Source organism: Myxine glutinosa, chromosome 2 (genome assembly GCF_964187855.1).
Source record: "Myxine glutinosa chromosome 2, kmMyxGlut1.1, whole genome shotgun sequence".
In the NCBI taxonomy this organism is placed as follows: Eukaryota; Metazoa; Chordata; class Myxini; order Myxiniformes; family Myxinidae; genus Myxine; species Myxine glutinosa.
In genome coordinates this window covers 177,401,275-177,423,799 of record NC_136262.1, presented here as the reverse complement: position 1 = coordinate 177,423,799, position 22,525 = coordinate 177,401,275, and the positions used below count along the sequence as shown (strand labels likewise).

Here is a 22,525-nt window from a genome sequence, read left to right as displayed (position 1 = left end):
GAAACCCAGAAAAAAAGCTGTTGAATTCGGGTACCGAAAAATTATTTTCGAGAATTTTTTTTTTTTTGAAATCGGCCCTTAAGTAACTTATGAGGGGTCAAATAAGGGTTTTTCATGATTCTGAGTTGATTGTTAACATTTATATTTTCACTTTTACATTTACACACAAAGTAGCTTTTATTTCACATACATATATAATACTCAAGAGTTATTTCTCATTCACAATGTCTGAAGTTTCAACAGTCATTGTCTATGTCTTCTTCAGACTCAACAACATCATGACTGCAGTTTCTGCATGGAATGCCATTACAGACTCCACAGGCCGAGATGCACGTGACTCCATTCTTCTTGCAGCTGCATCGCCGGTTGCTGCAATCTCCATGACAATTACAGCTCGTGAACTGCAATAGCTCCTCAGGAGCCGTGGGGTCCAGTGTTGGAACTGGCTCATACCCATGCACACCTATTGTCCATCCATAGTCACTGGGGTTCTAGTCAGGTCAAAATACAGTTTAACCCCCAAAAAATTGCTACAAAAGGTTTCTCAACTGATTCTGGTAGGGTTTAGCGTACGTTATAACATACTAAAAGTTTACCAAAGTAGGACCCCCGGAAAAGTGTTTTTTTCAAGATGGCGTCCAAGATGGCCACCGAAACCTCTTAATGATCATAACTATGTAACTATCAACTCAAATTTGATGATCTTGGTGTCTATCCCTAGGTTTTTGGGGGCAAGGAACACATTAAGACCATTAAAAATGAAAGTGGGCCATTATATGTAACACAAAAATCCAATATGGCCTCAATAATGGCCGCCAACACCTCCAAATGACCGCAAGTCCATAACTATTGACTCAAATTTAATGATCTTGATGTCTATCCCCAGGTTTTTGGGGGCAAGGAACACATTAAGACAACTTTGGATATTACTGAGCTGTTGAATCATTATGAAATTGAACTCATGACCTTCAGCTGTCACCTAATGCACAAACACCTTTGTCCATAGAATAAGTTTCAGAGCGTTCAGTTTTGAGTGTCATCCTCCTCCTCAGTATCGACCTCTTGAGTGTTGTTTGGATTGTCACAGTTTTCAGTTTGGCAAGGGCCACATGCAGCAGTGCAGCGGAGTCCATAGCGTCTGCAGCTGCATCGAGAGGATTTGCATCCCCCCAAACAGTTGCAATGGATAATGTTCAAGAGTTCGTCAGGCGCAGCATTGTTTTGGGTCATAATTGGAATTAACTGATCATTTTCCTGTTTCCATCCCCATTCAGTTGGGTTCATTTCATTTGCCATCCCCATCCATACCATAATTTGAAAGTACACACGTTGGCTATGGAATATTGTTGCAGGTGATGTTGGGGGGAGCTGTTCAGAAGTGACAAATGCTTGAGCAGTTGCCACTTTTTTGGTGAAAATGATATGGCGCAGTGATGATAGCGTATCATTAGACTTGCCACCAAAGAGATCAACCATCAGGTCTTTGCCAAGATCTGATATGTCCTCTTGAGATTTGTTTTGAAGGATGAATGCACTAGCACAGGACTTCATGACAGGATCAGATTTCACTAATTTCCGGAAGGCTGACTTTTTTCCGATGCCGAAAATTCTTGAAGTAGAATCACATCCTGAGTAGGCATGTACAAAGAGCAACTCATTGCACACATCGTCTCCTAAAGTTTCTTTCAACAGGTTAATGTTATACACTCTGTGTTCTTTTGACTGCTTGTTTGCATCAGAACGGAAGTAGATGATCTCATTGTCTGTTCTGGAGTAATGAAGGAGCAAGATCAGCAAATCTGTATCCTCACCGACCAACGTTGTGGTGCAATGACGGGATCGTTCAACAGTTGCCTTAACGATATCAACGTCTGCATCCCCTGGTGACTGAATGACATGGCATCCCCTTTTAGTTTGTGCTGTGCTGATGAGAGCAATCATGTCTGCCTTGTTTTTGTCACGAGACAAAAAGTCGTCCTTTTTGCCTGCAAACTCTGTTTCTGCAGTGAAACTAACAATAGGGTGCAGGTTATTTCCTCGTCTCTGATGTGTGTTGTCTTTTATGGAGGGACCTTCACCATAGCCATCGAACACCACTGTCGCTTGTCCGTAATGTCTCACAGTGAAGTCTGCATAAGACTCAGCTATTGCATTATATGAGTCGCCTTTGTTCCACGGTAAACGATGGAGCAAAGAGCCACCATCAAGCACGTAACAATCTGTTTTGGGAATAGAGTTCATCACAGCCTCACTTGATAAGTCCGCAGCATGGTCTCGAATTGCCTGAGCAAGCTGAGGTTTGTCTGCTTTTCGAAGAATGTTCCTGGTCTCAAAGAGGGCTGGAGGGTAGGGGCTTAGTTCATACGTCAAAACCTCTTCAAGGGAAAGATCTCCTGACCTTGACACCAGAAGGAAACGCTGGAATAGAAGGGCAGGATCAATGGTACGATCAGGAGCAATCTTCACAGCAGAGATATTCCCAAGGGTTTTGGCTCTGTCTTTCCACTTGAATTTGTAAGTAAATGCCGACTTTCCGATTATATCTTCAATGATCTTGTTTCCAACCGATTCAAAGTCATGTACATTCACATCTGGCCCAGCCACTATCCCGTTGACAATGTTTCTCAGAGTAGGATCAGATGTGAAGGGTGAGCAGGCTGCAAGCTTTATCCGAATTTTCTCGAGATCAGATGCATCTCTTTTGATGCGCGCCTCAGTTGAGTCTTTGTGTTGCGGACTTGTAGTATAGGTTAGGTTTGTGAAATCCTGCATCGCAATGTTGTACTCGGATGTTACAGGTGCAGATAAGGTCCAAAGGTTTCGCATGTCCTCGGTCATCCCACTGCCGCGAGTTAGACCACCAGTGCTCTTCAGAGACCTCATCAACGTTTGTTCGATGACAAGATCACTACTAAGCCCTGCCCAGCACTGATTGCTCCTACGAACAACGTGAAAACCATCACGGAACTTTCGATAAACGTCTGGGTGCTTTTCCTCCAGGTTGCTCATTTGCTGCAGGTAGTAATGAGCAGATCGCAGGTAATTGAAGTGCCCAGCTGCAGCAAAGACAGTTAGGCAATTGGACACTGCCTGCAAATGCATCAACCAAGACCCAGTACGATCCGCCTTGATCAACATTCTTGCCATGCCAACCATATGCTGATAATTCAGCCACAACTTGCTGGTATTTGAGGTCTGAGCAAGTTCAGATTTCTTCTTCTCCGTTACTGTCTCGAGTTGGATCAAAACCTCAGAACAAGCAGCATCTCCTAGCGTCGTCTCTCCGCTAAGAAGGGAGGAGTACAATTCCTCGGCTTGATCCAGCAGTGTCTGAATCTCGGGATCGTCTTTGGCCATTTCTGTTATAAGCTGGCTATGTAGGCACTTGTCAACAAGAAGATGGCCCCGCAAAGCCCTCTGGACAGCTTTCCCTGTTATCATGTGCAGAACTGCATTTTCTCCATAGACAGTCTCAAGTATGTTTTTGAGACCGGTCCCTTCCATGAGAGTTCCTATGGCCCCCAGCAAGTTCATAAGTGTATGGAAACACCCCAACATCAGAACAATGCCTTTCAGGTGACTACTTTGTGGCGCATCAATGATGATTTCGGTAGCCTTCCAATACAAGGGCTGGTCAAAAGTTACAATGGTGGGAAGGTTGTGCTTCATGGCACGGTTGCAAACAAAGTCTAATGTAGACACAATGCACGATTTGTCTCCAGAGTACATATTGATCATAGGCAAGAATTTGACTGACGATTGCCCAGGGTGCTGGCTCCCGTGATGCAAGATATGCATCATCCCCTGCCAATTCGGTGTTGCCTCTTTGAAGCCGAGGGAGACTTCCCACAGAATATCGATCCTCTTGTCACAGTCAAGAAATCTCGGCAGGTCCTCGAAGACTACCTCATGACAAGCATGCCTTGCAAACCTGTACTCCAAGATAGGAATTTTTGTCTTGTTTTCAGTTTTCAGTTCTGAGATCTGTCTTCGCGGAATGAGATGGTTCGTCCGTTTTCCAGGGGTGACACAGGCAATTACACCCATTCCATGAAATGTCCCTTTGCCGTCAATAGTGATAACGTTATGATCAACATTATCAGCGGCAAAGAGGACAGACATCTCCAGCAAATCTACATCACCACCTAGGACATCAGGTTCCACACAATCCGCTGCATTTATTTCAAATCTGATCACTTCTGTGTATGAGCAACAGAATCCCATTTCATGAAGAGTATCCACAATGAACTTCGAACGATACAGATGATGGATTTGCACAGCAAGTCCCATTTGTAGCGGTGCAATGACAGCTCGTGGGCGAACTGCCTGAATTATGGCATGACCAACTGCCGCAACCTTGCGTCTTGTGTCTTTCCCAACGAACAATGTTTCCAGTGCTGTCCGCAGACTAGTCGGAATGATCGATAGGGCTGAATCAAGTTTTAAATCATCACTACTTGGATACTGATTCGTCACGGTAGAAACCTGAGATTTTATATCACTTCTGATTAACCTAGCAGCAGTTTCAATAATAGCGCGTTTTTGGGACTCTTCATCGCCTTCCTGACACGTTTGCTTGTAGTATGATCTCAGAATCTGCGACGTTTGTTCTCTCATCGTAACAATATCGTCCAAGCCTTCTCTTTCACCAAAAAAAATTGAGTCCTTAAAGCGTTCTTTAAGACGCTTTTTCAAACTGTAATTGTCATACGGTTCCGAATCAGGATTACAAAGATACCCTTTAATTATGAGGCTCAAAGATGTAACAGTTAGTTGTTCCTCACTGTTCAGTTCTAGGTAAGCACACATTTTCTGAAATGCTTCATACTTATCTTCATCTTTAGGACGACCACACTTTCTGCGCTTGGCTTCGGGGGCTTTCTGGAACTCTAAAGGCACAGACTTGAAGGACCGGAAATTTCCACTACACGAATGATGATAAAGTCCGTCTGCTGCATGTAAATCTCGTAAATAGTATTCAATCCGACCCTTTACAGTATGTCCCCAATCATCTGAACGGGATTCACAGACCTCCACAATTGTCTCCACAAATTTGTCAGTCCATACCCAGCTAAAGTGTCCCTTGTCCAAATCAATTGTACATCCACAGAATACGCAATCCTTTTCACTGTCAAAACCTCCACTTGATTGTCTTGTGGTTCTCTTTGGTGGCACAGAACCACTACTTTTCTTTGCAACATGGCTTTTAATGTTTTTATCATTTATGTACTGTTGACGACAGCTTTTATGCACTTTAGTACTGGCTTCAACTATAAGATCGTCCTTCCGCTTTACACTGGCTTCATTTATTCCCTTCGCCCCCTTCCACTGAATTGCAACCCAGTTATCACTGGAATCCTCGATCTCCTCCTTGCAGATTGGACAAAAAGCTTGACTGGCTGTGCTTGCACTCATTGTTGAATCATGTCTGAAAAAGAGAAGATGAGAATTAGTTATTCAGTTAGATCCAATTCGACACATTCTTCAGGTCAATATATGGAAAATGCCCCCTCAACCTGTTAGATAATGGCCCACTTTCATTTTTAATGGTCTTAATGTGTTCCTTGCCCCCAAAAACCTAGGGATAGACACCAAGATCATCAAATTTGAGTTGATAGTTACATAGTTATGATCATTAAGAGGTTTCGGCGGCCATCTTGGACGCCATCTTGAAAAAAACACTTTTCCGGGGGTCCTACTTTGGTAAACTTTTAGTATGTTATAAAGTACACTAAACCCTACCAGAATCAGTTGAGAAACCTTTTGTAGCAATTTTTTGGGGCTTGAGGGGGTATTTTCCATATATCGACCTTACTATTCAGAGACATGCTCTGTAGAAGGATCCAGTCCCGGGTCTGCAGGTAGGCACGGAGTGAATGTTGTGCAGCTGCACCCTCTGTTGGAGGTAGAGTCTCTGGTTTGATCACCCACCCCGCTGCCCAGAGTGTGTCACCTGGAGTGAGGAGTGGCTGATCATGAGCCAGGGAGGAGGAAAGCTCAGCGAGGGGGAGAAACATGATCGCGTTCGTTCCTATCTGTTTCCTGTTCGTAAATGGAATAATCTTTACTTCAGTTCCTCTCAGGATCTTAGCTTTGTCGAGTGCCTTCAACTTCACCCGGGGGAAAGCTGCTGTTGTCTGTGGATCTGGCAAAGGTGGTGCCGGAGAGGTGACTTCGATCCAACCCATTGAGTGAAAGGGAGTGTTTCCGTGAATAGAGACAATGTTTAAATCTATATTGTCTCCAACAAACTGAGTGACTGCATTGTTTGTTTCCCCAACCTCCATAAAGACCACCTGATCATTACTTGACAATTCACTTTCACTGGCTGGCACTTTGGCTGTCATCACTGATTGATCCTCAAGCGCAGCATCAACCGCAACCTCTTCATTGATCTGTTCATCGGTTTCCTCCACAATGGTGTCAAGAGTGCCAGAAGTATCTGGAACATCATCTCCACTCCTACTATTAAGGAAGCAGTATTTGTAGTTTTGTGTCTCCGTGTAAGACTCAGTGTATCCCAGCCGGTGGAACTTGTTGAGCATCCATTTTGACCCAAATCTATGATCAAGTTGTATGGCAAGCCCCATTTGGTGTGGCAATACTCCAGACCGAGGTCGACAGGCCTTAATAAAATTCTGCCCCCAAACGGCAACTCTTTCGTCTGTCTTGACAATCGGTCTCAAGAACATCTGAAGGCTTGCAGGAACAAGTGTCAGCTGACTATCGATGTCAGTCATACTGTGTGTGGTGGGGTATGACTTTGGACCTAAATCAATCAAGGCAATATCATTGGATATGAACTTGAGTGCCGTCTTTATGATCTGAGTCTTCTCATCTCCATGGTCAAGATTAGCATGATTTCCTCGCAGAATATTGTCGGTGCCATCTTTGAGACAGAGTACATCTGCCCTTCTTTCCTGTGTTGTGAAATACAAGGTGTCTTCGTATGTCTCTAGAAGTTTTATCTTTAGCCAATGCTTTGAATAAGAAAGGTTCTTCTCTGGTGACTGATCAAACTCCTGCAGCTTTTCATGGACTTGGTCCATGTTCATTACCCCATGCTCTAATTCTGAGTCTAACCATTCGCAGAATTCAATAAAAACTGCCTCTCGCTCCTCATCAATACTCCTCTGTCCTCTCTTCCTTTTTCCTTCCTCATCAGTCTTGGACAAACTGTCATCTCTCGCAAACATAAGTTTGCATCGCAAATGGTACAGTGTTTCTTCTGCTACCAAGTCGTTGATCCCTTCCAGGCGTCCAGTGACTTCAGTGCCCCAGTCATCCCCGCGACTCCGTGCTGTCTTCAGCAAGCTTGCCTTCAGTGCATCTGGCACTCTGTATTTCTTTCTAGCTTGTGCTGGATTATTTTTGTAGAGCTGGGCTGGTTGGTTGCAAAGAATGCATACATCCTTATACAGGAGGTCAACTGACTGTGATCTTCGAGAACTGCAGCCAGTTGATGAACTGAACTCACAAGTAGTGCGTCTTCTCTTCAACTTTGATGACTCTTTCTCTGCCTTTGATGCTTGAGCTGACTTCTTGGTGGTTGCAACAAAGTTGTTGTACAGATCATTTTTACACTTCTGGTGGTACCTAAGTTTTCCTTCCTTTTGAGCCTCCTTCATACGTTCCACAACAGTAACATTTTCGACAGTTTCTGCTTGTTTCAATAAAGTTGAGTATCCCTTTGGAGTTGCCTGTATGAGCCTTTTAGCGGGTGTATCCGAGCGTGCACAGATGAAGCAATTGAGCACAGGTGGAGTAACGTCTTCATCCATATTGCTAGACTCCATGTCCTGCAAAGTAGAAAATGAGATATATTTAGAAATTATTTTTCCACAAAGGAGTGTCTGTGGTGAAATATAAATGTTAACAATCAACTCAGAATCATGAAAAACCCTTATTTGACCCCTCATAAGTTACTTAAGGGCCGATTTAAAAAAATAAAAATTCTCGAAAATAATTTTTCGGTACCCGAATTCAACAGCTTTTTTTCTGGGTTTCCCACCGGAGTTGACCTTCAACATTTTAACACATGTTATTACACACCTTTACAAACATATTGGTGAAGAAATTTTTTGGTAACAATTTAGTTAACAGATTTTCATATGTTTCCCTTACTAAAACCCATCTAGTGATTCTGTCAATGAAAGAGAACGCCACATATTCATTTTGGGATTACCTGCTGAGTGTGCGGCCTGGCTTGGGATGGGTGGCGGGCTCAGCCTCCATCACTGGTGTTGTCCTGCAACTCCTTTTGTGCATCATGGTGATTTTCTCAAGCCACTGTGTGCGCCGTAATGGTCACTTTGAGGTCAGTTTTTGTGTTTTACTTTGTTGATTAATACAACAAACAAAAGCCCAGAGTGCAATAACCCCACAACCATTTTAACAGTGAAAAAAATTCCGCTACTACTATTGGTGGAAGACAGAGGAGGTTGAGGTCAGTATGATGTAGTTGTGTGCTGCCATCTTGAAAGCTTGGAGCAAAGAGGTGGGTTAATTTATGAGACGGGATTTTGTCAATAAGAAGCACAGCAGACATTAAGCCGGGCGTCCCGTTTGCCAATATCATTAGTGGACGTTAAAGATCCCGTGGTGTTCTTCGAGAAGAATAAGCGAGATATCGCCGGCACCATCAACAAATTACTCATTTCTGCCCTAACTACCTGTGTTGGAGTGGACAACCCATCCAGGATGGTAAACCTAGCGAAGAAAACGACTTCAGCAGAACCGACATGAATAAATCATGATTATCAGAGAGTGTGCTAACACTCTCTTTGTAGGAATTGCGCCGAAAAAAAATGTCGGTCCCACCGCGATATCCAAAACTAATGTTGGAGTATCTTCTCGAAAACATCACTAAGGCTGCATATGAGAACCTACCTGGTCTGTACAACCCCGCCTTCATTGGTCACGTTTTGATACAACCCCACTTTCATTGGACAGGCTTTGATACAACCGCACATTGTTGCAACCTCGCTTTCATAAAAACCCCACTTTCATACAACCCCACTTTCATACAACCTCGCTTTGATACAACCTCGCTTGGAAACAACCCCGCTTGGAAACAACCCCACTTTCATACAACCTCGCTTTCATAAAAACCCCACTTTCATACAACCCCACTTTCATACAACCCCACTTTGATACAACCTCGCTTTGATACAACCTCGCTTGGAAACAACCCTGCTTGGAAACAACCCCACTTTCATACAACCTCGCTTTCATAAAAACCCCACTTTCATACAACCCCACTTTGATACAACCTCGTTTGGAAACAACCCCGCTTTAATACAACCTCGCATTGACACAACCTCGCATTGACACAACCTCACTTGGAAACAACCCCGCTTTAATACAACCTTGCATTGACACAACCTCGCATTGACACAACCTCACTTGGAAACAACCCCGCTTTAATACAACCTCGCATTGACACAACCTCGCATTGAAACAACCTCACTTGGAAACAACCCCGCTTTAATACAACCTTGCATTGACACAACCTCGCATTGACACAACCTCGCATGGAAACAACCCCGCTTTAATACAACCTCGCATTGACACAACCTCGCATTGACACAACCTCACTTGGAAACAACCCTGCTTTAATACAACCTCGCATTGACACAACCTCGCATTGACACAACCTCACTTGGAAACAACCCTGCTTTAATACAACCTCGCATTGACACAACCTCGCTTTGACACAACCCCACTTTGATACAACCTCACATTGTTGCAACCTCGCTTTCATACAACCCCACTTTGATACAACCTCACTTTGATACAACCTCGCTTGGAAACAACCCCGCTTTAATACAACCTCGCATTGACACAACCTCGCTTTGACACAACCCCACTTTGATACAACCTCACGGTGTTGCAACCTCGCTTTCATACAACCCCACTTTGATACAACTCCACATTGTTGCAACCTCGCTTTCATACAACACCCCTTTGATACAACCTCGCTTTGATACAACCTCACTTGGAAACAACCCCGCTTTAATACAACCTCGCATTGACACAACTTCGCTTTGACACAACCCCACTTTGATACAACCTCACTTTGATACAACCTCGCTTTCATACAACCCCACTTTGATACCTCCCCAATTTGATACAACCTCGCTTTCATATAACCCCTCTTTGATACCTCACCACTTTGATATAACCTCGCTTTCATGCAATCCCACTTTGATACAACCTCGCTTTCATACAACCCCACTTTGATACCTCCCCACTTTGATACAACTTCGCTTTCATACAACCCCACTTTGATGCCTCCCCACTTTGATACAACCTCGCTTTCATACAACCCTGCTTTGTTGCAACCTCGCTTTCATACAACCCCGCTTTCATACAACCTCGCTTTCATACAACCCCACTTTGATACCTCCCCACTTTGATACAACACCGCTTTGATACAACCCCGCTTTGATACAACCCCGCTTTGATACAACCCCGCTTTGATACAACCCCGCTTTGATACAACCCCGCTTTGATACAACCCCGTTTTGATACAACCCCGCTTTGATACAACCCCGCTTTGATACAACCCCGCTTTGATACAACCCCGCTTTGATACAACCCTGCTTTGATACAACCCCGCTTTGATACAACCCCGCTATGATACAACCCCGCTTTGATACAACCCCGCTTTGATACAACCCCGCTTTGATACAACCCCGCTTTGATACAACCCCGCTTTGATACAACCCCACTTTGATACAACCCCGCTTTGATATAACCCCGCTTTGATACAACCCCACTTTGATACAACCCCGCTTTGATACAACCCCGCTTTGATACAACCCCGCTTTGATACAACCCTGCTTTGATACAACCCCGCTTTGATACAACCCCGCTTTGATACAACCCCGCTTTGATACAACCCCACTTTGATACAACCCCGCTTTGATACAACCCCGCTTTGATACAACCCCGCTTTGATACAACCCCGCTTTGATACAACCCCGCTTTGATACAACCCCGCTTTGATACAACCCCGCTTTGGTAACTCTGAATAGCGACATTTGCAGCGTCGGTCTTGCATTGCTTCTGGCATGCACAACAAATGATCTCGAGGCAACTTTCTGGGATTGGACTCAGTGACATCAGAATAGGCCCTACTCCTGAATCACCACGTTTCCATCCCATTTCTACAGGTGCAGGAAGGTCAGGTATAGCACAATGAGCATTTCTCCATACCATGGCTTGATAGTGTACTCGCATCAAATGGAAATGAAGAGCATCACTTGTCGGGGACATTGCTTCTGGTTTACCAGTCTTGGAGAACAACATATGTCGTGCTGAATCAACAGAGGTTGTTCTGTAAACATTATATATACTGCAGACGAATGCTTCTGCAGATTTGTCTCCTCTGTGAGTTCACCAATGCCCAAGTTCTTCAGCAGTTTATTCAAAACTCAAAAAACCCCTCAAAATTCGGCTTGGGATTCAGTATACCCGAATTGAATTCAGCATACCCTAATTCCGCATACCCTAATTAATCGAATTCAGCATACTCTAAATATGTTTAAAAGTGAGGTTTCCAACTTTTACCCAAAAATGCATCTAACATTCACATATCTCAGAAATCCGTCTCGTCTAGAAGGCAAATGTTCAGCTGATGGCAAAACCGTAATCCTGAAGGTCACTTCCATGTCAACCCTTGTTCAATACGTCAGATACATTGATTTGTATTGATCATTTTGCCATTTGTTTCATTATATGCAATGTCTGCTCTTCATTCAATTGTATTTCTATTACGAGACAATATTTGAAATAATGATGAGTTTTGAGCAAAAGTTTTTTCATTAGAGTACTTACTTCTTTTGAAGTGTATTTATAGAGCGTCCTTTGTCTATATTTAGAATAGTATTTACTATTTATGACAAAAAGAAACACCCACAGATAAAATGTTCCCCTCGCTCTGCTTGGCGAAATTATATTTTTCAATGGAGTGTAAAACTTTTGCACCTCCTAAGGGCCACCCCTTTATCCAAAGTCATGGATCTGTGCCTGGTACTGTATTTTTTTTTTTTACTCTATCTGCCTGTTTGGCAGTAAAACAAAACTGAAAATCATTCCAAACAGGAAACTTGCTGTTTTTAGCTACATCATAAAGGACACAAACACCAGGCACGAATAACTTTTGCAATGTGTAAAATAATGTGGTGTAAAAGAAGGTGCAAACAAAAAAACTACCAAGTTTGGTGTAAAAAAAACGACCAAGTTTGGTGTAAAAAAAAAACTACCAAGTTTGATGTAAAAAAAAATACCAAGTTTGGTGTATAAAAAACTACCTAGTTTGGTGTAAAAAACGGTTTGGTATAAAAAAAACTATCAAGTTTGGTGTAAAAATCTAGTTTAGTGGAAAAAAAAACCTACCTAGTTTGGTGTAAAAAACCACCAAGTTTGGTGTAAAAAAAACTACCAAGTTTGATGTAAAAAACGGTTTGGTATAAAAAAAACTATCAAGTTTGGTGTAAAAATCTAGTTTAGTGGAAAAAAAAACCTACCTAGTTTGGTGTAAAAAACCACCAAGTTTGGTGTAAAAAAAACTATCAAGTTTGGTGTAAAAATCGACCAAGTTTGGTGTAAAAAAACTACCAAGTTTAGTGTAAAAAAAAACTACCAAGTTTGGTGTAAAAAAACTATCACGTTTGGTGTAAAAATCGACTAAGTTTGGTGTAAAAAAACTACCAAGTTTGGTGTTAAAAAACTACCAAATTTGGTGTATAAAAAAACTACCTAGTTTTGTGTAAAAAAACTACCTAGTTTTGTGTAAAAAAACTACCAAGTTTGATGTAAAAAAAACTACCAGGTTTGGTCCAAAAAAAACTATCAAGTTTGGTGTAAAAATCGACTAAGTTTGGTGAAAAAAACTACCAGGTTTGGTATAAAAAAAACTATCAAGTTTTCTGTAAAAAAAAAAACCACCAAGTTTAGTGTAAAAAAAAAAAACTACCACGTTTGGTCTTTTAAAAAAAACTACCAAGTTTGGTGTAAAAAAACAAAACAACCAAGTTTGATGAATTTCTGCCCATCTGTTTAGGAGGAGATAGTGTGATGGTGGGATGGACAGACAGACAGACGGATGGACAGACAGGCATACAGAAAATATCCCCCCATTATTTTCACAAACCATGGGGATAATAAGAAAGTAAAATGTACCTTTTCTTGATGACTTACACAGGTCTTCTACTGGACACACCTGTGCTACGTGTGGATCTGGCTGCTGCTTGTTGTCCACGCTTCCCATTTCTGGAAATGGCTCCTGGTTCCAGGCCTTCTGTTCCTGATCGAGAAGATAATCGGGCTAGTGCGGTTACGAGCCGGATGCACGCGCATCACTACCTTTTCTAGCTTGCCTTCCAGGGTAAGACGTGGTCTTTCTCACACAATAAATACATTAATCCATTTCTTATGCTGCATTTTTCATTTAGAGGCAAAAACTCACATCACTTTACAAAGAAGAAAAGAGTAACAAAAGCAAATATTTGAATGCTAAACTGTAATAAGATGGTATTCTTGGGGAGATTTAACGCTGTAATTGATGGCGTTGTTTGTATTTTACAAGGAAAGATAGTTCCACGGTGGATTGGCATATCGGAAGAATGCTCGATCACCAAGATCTTCCTAGTGTGAGAGTGTGCTTCTTCCTAGTGTGAGAAACTACCAGGAGATTGACTTTGCTCAACTATAGCTTTCTTGCAAGGGTGTAAGGTGGGTTTACCGTGGGAGTTGTTGTATGCATATGATCTGGTGTTGATTGTGGAAAGTATGGATGGACTGAAGGAAAAGATGAACAAGTGGAAGGTATGGAGACAAAAGGTCTGAAAGTGAATATCGGAAAAATGAAGGTGATGGCAAGTGGTAAAGCATGTGGTGAGGTGGAAAGAACTGGGAAGTGGCCCTGTGCTGTGTGCAGGAAGGGTGTCGGAGTGAACTCCATTCAATGTACAATGTGCGCTGAGTGGGTTCATCAAAAATGTCGTGGTTTGAGAGGGTAATTAACCAGTGTGGCAGCTACATTCAAATGTAAGGTGTGCACAGAGGGAGCTGCAGATGGAGGAAATGTTGAGTTGGATCTTGGAGACGGCGTGAAGCTGGAATGTGTGAAAACATTTTGCTACCTCGGAGACATGCTGAATGGAGAAGGTGGATCAGACGCGGCAATGGTTGCTCGAGTGAAATGTACATGGAAGAAGTTTCGGGAACTGAGTGGCATGCTGATGAGGAGGGGAGTGTCGTTGAAGCTGAAGGGAAAGGTGTATGCTGCATGTGTGAGAAGTGTTATGATTTATGGGAGCGAGACATGGGTAATGAAGGTAGAGCAGCAACGAAGAGAAGTTTCGGGAACTGAGTGGCATGCTGATGAGGAGGGGAGTGTCGTTGAAGCTGAAGGGAAAGGTGTATGCTGCATGTGTGAGAAGTGTTATGATTTATGGGAGCGAGACATGGGTAATGAAGGTAGAGCAGCAACGAAGGCTGGAAAGGGTGAAAATGCGAATGGTTCGGTGGATGTGTGGAGTATTGTTGAGAGAGAGGAAGACAATGATGAATTGCGAAAGATGATGGGTAGAGAGCCTGTGATTGATGCTGTGAAGAGGAACAGGCTGAGATGGTTTGGTCATGTGTTGAGGAAGGATGAAAGTGACTGGTTGAGAAGAGTGATGGAAATGAATGTAGAAGGAAGTAGAGGACAGGGAAGAGCGAGAAAGACTTGGCTAAAGATGGTGGAAGAAGAAATGCGGGCAAGGGGGTTAACAAGGAGAGATGCAGAAAATAGGGCAAAATGGAGAAGATTGTCATGGGGCTAACCCCATGTCAAGGCTAACCCACGCTCTCGCAGGGAAAATGGCCTTAAAATGCATGTTGTTGTTGTGTTGTTGTGTAAGGTGTGATTAGGTTAGAAATGGAAACAGGAACCAATTTATGTTTGGGTTTAAAGGGTTATCAGCCATATTTAAAAAAATCTATATGTGGTGTACTGGGAGCCAGTGACTTGTTCTGTGGATTGGAATGATGTCATCAAAATTATTTTCTTCAAGATGTTCTTCTTCAAAAAGAAGAAGAAGTTCTTCAAGATGGGAATGGTTATTGCTCCTTTGAACAAGAATGGAATTATAGATTGAGCAATTGATTATTTTTTGTTACAAGTGGAGAAATAACCCAAAGTAAGACGACAACCAAAGATGATGCAACTGGGCTCAGAAAATAAGTTGTTTTCCTTTGAGTCACCGATAATTTCCTGGATTGCATATTGACACAACCAGTAAGAAGTATTCGATGGTGCAGGCGGCGTAGGATCCAGAGGATGTTTGCTGAGTGCACTATCAATACATGATGATTTTTCCTGAAAGGCAGCAGCATAAAAGACAGGGTCGGTGGTAAAGAGTTTTAACTCTTTTAAAAGGTTTTAATTCAATGACAGGACGAAACGTTTGGTGTTGGAGAAATGAGTAACAATCAACTTTCTCACCATCAATTCACATCACTGTTAGTTATAAACACTTTTATAATTTCCTTGGTAACATACTTTCATTACTTCATTTGGTGTACTTAGTGACTACTCGTTGGTACTGCAAATTGATTGTGTGACAAAAGAAGGATTTTGATCCGATTTTATGCAGACAGTGAATGATCAATACCGTACATGCGTAAATGCACACTGAGTGATAGTTGTAAAGGACCACAAACTAGTGTTTCTTAGGTTTTGTTAGAGGTTTTTCTAAATTGATAAAATACAAGAGTGACACAGTGTGTGTGTATATATATATATATATATATATTGTTACGGACCGCGGATAAGATGTTGGTTTGCCGAGCGGAATGCACCGCGGCCGAACAGTTACCCCGACTAACCCGATTCCTGAACGTTGGCCGGATCGCGCCACAGATATTCAATGGGGAAAAGACTAAAGCGAAGGATGTGAAGAAGAAGGAAGACAAAGGGTAAGGAATACCAATATAATTTATTACTATGTACAGGATTGAAAGAAACCAAGGAAGAAGGAAAGATAATAAAATAATTTACAGAAGATATTAGACACAGTGCAACGCTAGCTTACCTACAGTCTTAATTAACCCAGGGACAGAACAAACAAGGACAGACTCACGCGGGGAATGATGATAGGACTGGCAGGAGGTGGATGGCTGGAGGGAGAGGAAGGTCCAACGGGTACTGCAGCACGATCGGCGCGTTTAGCAGCCGCCGTTCCTTCGCGGCCCTGCTCAAAACTGCTGTCAAGGCCCCAAGCTGCTGTTGTTGCTGCTGTGGCTGCTGCTGCTGCTGCGGCTGTGTGGACGTCGCGTGCTCTTTTCAGGACTCGTCTCTCTCGTCTTGTCAAAGCTCATCTGGTCCAACCACACAACTCAACAACCCTTTCTCTTTCTTGGTCCAACCACTGCACGTCTCTCGCTTGGTCCAACCACTCAACTCAACAACCCTTTCTCTTTCTTGGTCCAACCACTGCACGTCTCTCGCTTGGTCCAACCACTCAACTCAACAACCCTTTCTCTTTCTTGGTCCAACCCACTGCACATCTCTGGCTTGGTCCAACCACACAACTCAACAACCCTTTCTCTTTCTTGGTCCAACCACTGCACGTCTCTCGCTTGGTCCAACCACTCAACTCAACAACCCTTTCTCTTTCTTGGTCCAACCACTGCACGTCTCTCGCTTGGTCCAACCACTCAACTCAACAACGTCCTTGCTTCTTGCGCGCGCGCTTTTATAGCGCCTCAGGCGATCAAGCCGCCGGCCTTCAGGACACGCCCATCGGTCAGGTCGCCTCGGCCCTGATTGGTCGGCACGGCCCTCTGGCTCCGCCCTTGATGACGATGGGCGGGCATGCCCTTCTTCCCCGAGCTGAGCACATGCTTAATGGCGGCTTTGGGGTGAAATCAGCAACCCACCGCTGTAGCAAACCTGGCAAACTGCCCAGTGCAGTTGGCAATGGAGGCTTGGAGGGGATGTAGCTGGAAATGGAGATTTTGGGAATGGGAATGAAAGGGGATCTATCTTGTTTCACTTGGTGCAATGGAGTGTCATCTTAATGGAAGACAAGGCCTTACCCTAATACACATAATAAAGATATAACTATCAACAAAGGGGGAAATCTATGATTGGCTGACGTGATTGTTTATGACCTAATTATGGGACGCCCTTTGACCTTTATACATAACTGGAGTAAGGAGGGTCCAGAATAAAGCACTAATAATAATAAACACAATAAAAAAACACAATCCTCATATCCACAACACTGCACCCTCCTCCTCTTAGGCACGTCCCGGGCCTATAACTTTAACTTAGTGTGACACGTAGGTGTAGTTCCCTCTACTTTTAACCTGACCCTGAGTGCGACAGTTTTTGAAACATAAATAAATATTTCCCGCTGCTCCATTGCACCCTACTTAACAGACTCACGCCCACAGCTAACCGAATTGCGGAATGGTCTTCAAACTATACACTGACGGTGGGGAGCATTATTTACAATGGCTCTGCTTTTATTTACAAAACTAACCCAGGACCTGTGATTGTTCTTTTGGGGGGGGGGGAGACAGTCTGCTCTGCATCAATGCACCATGAAAGCACCCATAAACGCACCAAAACACCCTCAAGCACCAATCGGTGCACAGTCATCACTGTTCATCAAAATAAAAACAACAACCCCTAACCCTGCAGGTGGTCTCTTGCTCTTCGGCTCCCTCTGCTGGCTATTTGCTTTCTTCCAGATGTTGTCATTTTCTTTTGCTGGCGGCCTATTTGTATTACAACTCGCACAAAACGTGTCCATTTTTATTTTATTTATGGCCCACAGGGCCGACTAGTGTGGTTCACCTGTGGGGCATCGGTGCCCTGTGGCCAAGGTCCGCCAGCAAGATCTCGGGCCTTCATGGCCGGTTCCAGCAAAGGGGCCATGCCCCAACCCATGGGGTCCATAAGTGGTGCTCAGCCACAGACATGTGGTCCATAATGTGGTGCATCGATGCAGACAGCTGGTTCTGGGAGTTCCGGGCGCACAACGGCGGACTCACGCACGCTCCCCTCGGCGCCCAGTGGCGCACAGGTCCTCATGTGGGAGACAAAGGGGGGAAAGACAGATGAGCGAGGGGTAAGGTCACAAGGGTACACATCAAACAAGGCAATGCAAGGCGAAGTGCGTACGGAGAGCGAAGTGAGAAAAGCTCGTCCCTACCGTACGTCACCCCCCCCTGTCACCTACTCTACCCTTGCCCTTACCCCATATTTACAACATCTACACCTTTACAAATCCGTCGCTACCGTCACGTCTTCCCCATATTTCCCCGATACCAAATTCGTTCCCACAATCCCTCTAACCAAAATTTGCCATCACCCAATTCATCATCAATCCTCATAAGGAGGAAGAGATGGAACATCAAGCACAATGTCACACCCACATCATGATGCATCTCACAATTCCAAACATTTGCATCAAAAATAATTAAAACAACCTGGCATTGTGTGGAGGTACGTCATCCCAGGTGAGTGGATGTAGATGGTGCAAGGAGATTTTCATCCTAACTACTTTCTAAATGACATTAACCCACTTTACACTACCCGGGGTCTTTCCCTGCCAATCCATTGGCCACTTACTCTATGTGGTTTTAAAAACCAAATTCCCATTGACCAAACTGTGGTGCTTCTCAATTTGGGGTCTCACTCCCCCGATTCATCTCCCGGTGCCCTTGCACAATTTCCGGGCTGGGTCGTGTAGCTCTCCCAGCAGGTCTACCCACCTGCACACCTCCACCACTGCAGTTGCCACCCGAGCTTACCTGCTCCTTACCTAACCTATCTAACTGGGGAAGGCCCCTCCTGGCTCTGTCACCCCTCGGTGCCCTCTGGCACTGGGCTACCCGGGTCCGTCCTACGGATCCTCGGGCCCCATCCACAACAACTCTACCGGCTCCCAGAGCCCACCTGCGGCCTCACCTGGCCGACATCCTCACAGTGGTGGAGTGCCCAAACCAACTACACACACTAACAGGCTACACGCCCAGCCATTTCCACAACACTAATGCACCCATCCAAATACCATTCTTTCACCCGCACCACAGATGCCAATATCCAACCACAATTTACCTATACCCTCTACCTAACACTTACACTACCCTCCCCGGGTATTCGTGATGGGGGTCCATCCTTCCCCCATTCACACCTTCGCACCATCCACTCCACTCCATAGTTTCCACCATACTCACTCCACGACCATCCATTCCAATACTCCATATATTCCACACTCCATGTATTTCACACAACCGTTCTCCATACACCTGTTGTTGCACACCTGTGCAATCTTACCTGGTGCCACCTGCACCCTCCTTCCTTCCTGGACCATTTGGTCAGCACAATACTCATCACCATCACTCACTCAAACACTGCTCCATACACCTGTTCAGTTGCACACCTGTGCAATCACACCTGTTCACCATACACACGGCATCATCTAATCTACCTGTTGCCCTGCTAACTTAGTGCTCCCCGTCTTCCCTTTAAACTAAGCACATACCACGTCATTATCATCCAAACTACCCTCTCTATGTCCCCAGCTACCTGTCCAATGTAGCTACCTAACCTTACCGTTAGCTATTGTCAATCTCTAGGTCCCTACACATTATCTAAACCCTCCCGGGCTAGTTTTCACTGCCATAAACCCCATAACTAGTGCTCCTTTACCCCCGCTGTGAGGGATGACAGAGTTGCCATCCCACCACATCGGGGACGTCCCACTATCAATTTTACTCGTCCAAATTCAACAAATCAAAAATTTGCCAATCACTACCAATCGTCTGCCAATCCTCACTCTCCCAATCATTCTACTAATCATCAGATTTTGCTTTGCAATTTCGGGTCCAAACCACTATCCTCGTCATCAGTCTTCTCACTAGTGCCTCTCGGTGCGCCAATTCACTTCTAAAGCTCGGCTTCGTAAAGCCGAGCAATGAATGCGGGTTGTTTGGTGCCGGCGGCTGGATGCGTCCGACACTCGGTGAAGGGAAGGACGCTTACCTGGGCCGAGATCCCACGCACCATCTCGGCACAGAGCCGTCCAATGGCCCGATCTCGACCTGCCAGAACGCCTCAACAAAAAGGGGTCGCCATGACGACCCTTCCTATTGGGCTGCCCGCTCCGCTTAGTGGAGCACGGACGCGGCCGTTCCGAGCGGGGCCCAGCGTGGATCGCGTACGGCGGTTCTTTCGAAACCGCCGTGGTTTGGATCCCCGCTGGTCCTCGCGGCACGCGAAGCTGCCCGGCGCGCACCGAGGGCCCGATTCGGCTATACGTCACTCTAACTGCTAACCCTGTTACCGTCGATGCTTCACCTGCATGCTCACACGCATACGCTACCCCTTTCACCCTCCCCGAGCTCGGTGCTCCAACGCTGCCCGTACACCCCGCATACTTCGTCATTGCACTCGTTCTTTTGCTCACAGACTTGGTCACACACACCTGACCACCGCACACCTTTGCACACACTCGTCGTTCGCACACCTCACCAACACACCTCTTCGCGCCCCTCCTCGGTCACCTCCTCTGTGACAATCACAGGTGCGCTCTCACTTGCACACCCAACCACGTGCCTCACGACCAACTCCAGCGTGCATTCCCATACGCGTTCTACCATTCCAGGTGTGCATCCCTCCATTCCAGGTGTACATCCTCTCTCACCTGCCACAACCAACTTACGCTCCGTGTCACTCTTACTACTTTTACCACCACACTCGGTCGCGCATTCACCCTCTCTCTCGCCAGCGCACTCTTTCCTTATGCCCCCGTCTGTTACACACCTTTCTCGCGCACACTCTCCCGTTACACCCTCCGTAACACTCACCACAGGTGTGCACTCTTTCGTTACATCCTCTGTAACACTCCCCACTCCGCGCTTCCATGTGCCCACTCGCACACGCGCAAGAACCAACTCACTCTCGACGGCACACTCACTCCTCGGCGCGCACTTTTTCCTCACACACCCCAGAGTCGGACATTCTCGCACACCTCCTCTTTCGCACACCGTACCTGTCGCACACTTCACCAACGGCCTCTCACGAATACCCGGATCCAAATCAACCCCCAAGCCGACTGAAGCTCCCCTCACATCATATGCATTTCCGAATATATCGCCACTCACCTTGGCACCTCGTCTCCGCACCTCCTTCGCCACCTGCAAACTCTTTATTTGGGTAGTGAGCGCACCATCATGAGTTGAGCACCGACCTTGCACATATTCCATTACTTCCTCCTTTATCTCCCTCTTAGTTTCCCTCCGTCTCTTCTTAATTTCACTCACCTCGTCTTCCACTTCCTCTAACTTTTGCTTCACCTCTTTTATTTCCCGGTGCGTCTCCTCTATCTCGTCCTCTAAGGCTACCTTGACCGTTTATATGTGCGTCCTCACCTCCCGGTCCTTCGTCTCCATTACCTCCGTCACCTCGTCTAACCTCGTTGTCAGTCCCTCACGTACCATCTGACATTGCCTCTTCGTCGCTATTAACTCGTCTCTGATGTCTTTTTGTGTCGCCTTTAACCCTCCTAGTACCGCAGTGTTCTTTTGTACCTGCTCCACTAGTTCTTTTTGGCCCACCGTCAGCTGTTCCACCTCCTGCGTCAGGTCCTCTATGCCCTCCTGTAACCTGGCCGTATTATTCCTCACCTCTTTCTCCATAGGCTTCTCACCTCGCTTTACCTCCTCGCGTACCCCCGAGACCTCCTCGCTTACACCTCGTCGTATCTCCTCCTTCATCTCCTCCATCTCTTTTGTGGATGCCACCCTCATCTGTCCCAATTCATCCCTCTTGAGCATCCAATTTACCTTCTAACCCGATTTTCACCTCCTTTATCTGGTTCCCCATCTGTTTGATTTCCCGGGCGGATTGCTCCCCTACTTCCCGCAATTTGCCTTCCATCCTATCTTCTAGCCCCCTTAACCCATTTTTCACCCCCTTTATCTGATTCTCCTGGGCAGCCATTCTATTTTCCACCCCCATTAACCCATGTCTCACCCCTTTTATCCCATTGTCTAACCCCTCAAATTTCTTGTCTAACCCCTCAAATTTATTTCCCATATTGTTTAACCCGTCTCTCAATTGGCCACCCATTTCTCTTCGCTCTCGGGTGGACTTATCACTTTGGGCATCCATTTTTGCCATCATTTGAATCATAAAGACTCGCATGTACTCTGGCATCTCTGGCTCGGCTGCCGCGACCACGGGCGCGGCTAAATTTGGCGCCGCAATAACCATGTGCGCGAGGGCGCAATTTTGTGCGCCTGATACCTCCTCAACCACCTCCTCATTGTTCTCCTCCACCATTTCTTCCCTCCGGTCCTGAGTTACCCCTAACCCCTCTTCTAGCTCACCCACCTGCATCTGATCGCCTCGACTATCCATGGCGCGATTTCAAAGTTCGGGTTTTTTAAAATTAAAAACAAACCAAATTTCGGCCGCTCCAAATTTTGACCAAATTTTTTTTTCTAGATGTTT

The 22,525-nt window shown here is 45.1% G+C and overlaps 1 protein-coding gene across 2 annotated transcripts in view; it reads left to right on the top strand.

Moving 5' to 3' along the window:
* NOX5 (NADPH oxidase 5) overlaps positions 1-22,525 on the top strand; it is a 178,373-nt gene that overhangs the window by 86,663 nt on the left and 69,185 nt on the right. For both annotated transcript variants that reach the window (XM_068106728.2, XM_068106729.2), the window contains exons 8-9: positions 8,139-8,317; positions 13,211-13,393. In XM_068106728.2, coding sequence (XP_067962829.2) covers positions 8,139-8,317; positions 13,211-13,393 — 362 coding nt within the window. The remainder of the gene's footprint in view (positions 1-8,138; positions 8,318-13,210; positions 13,394-22,525) is intronic.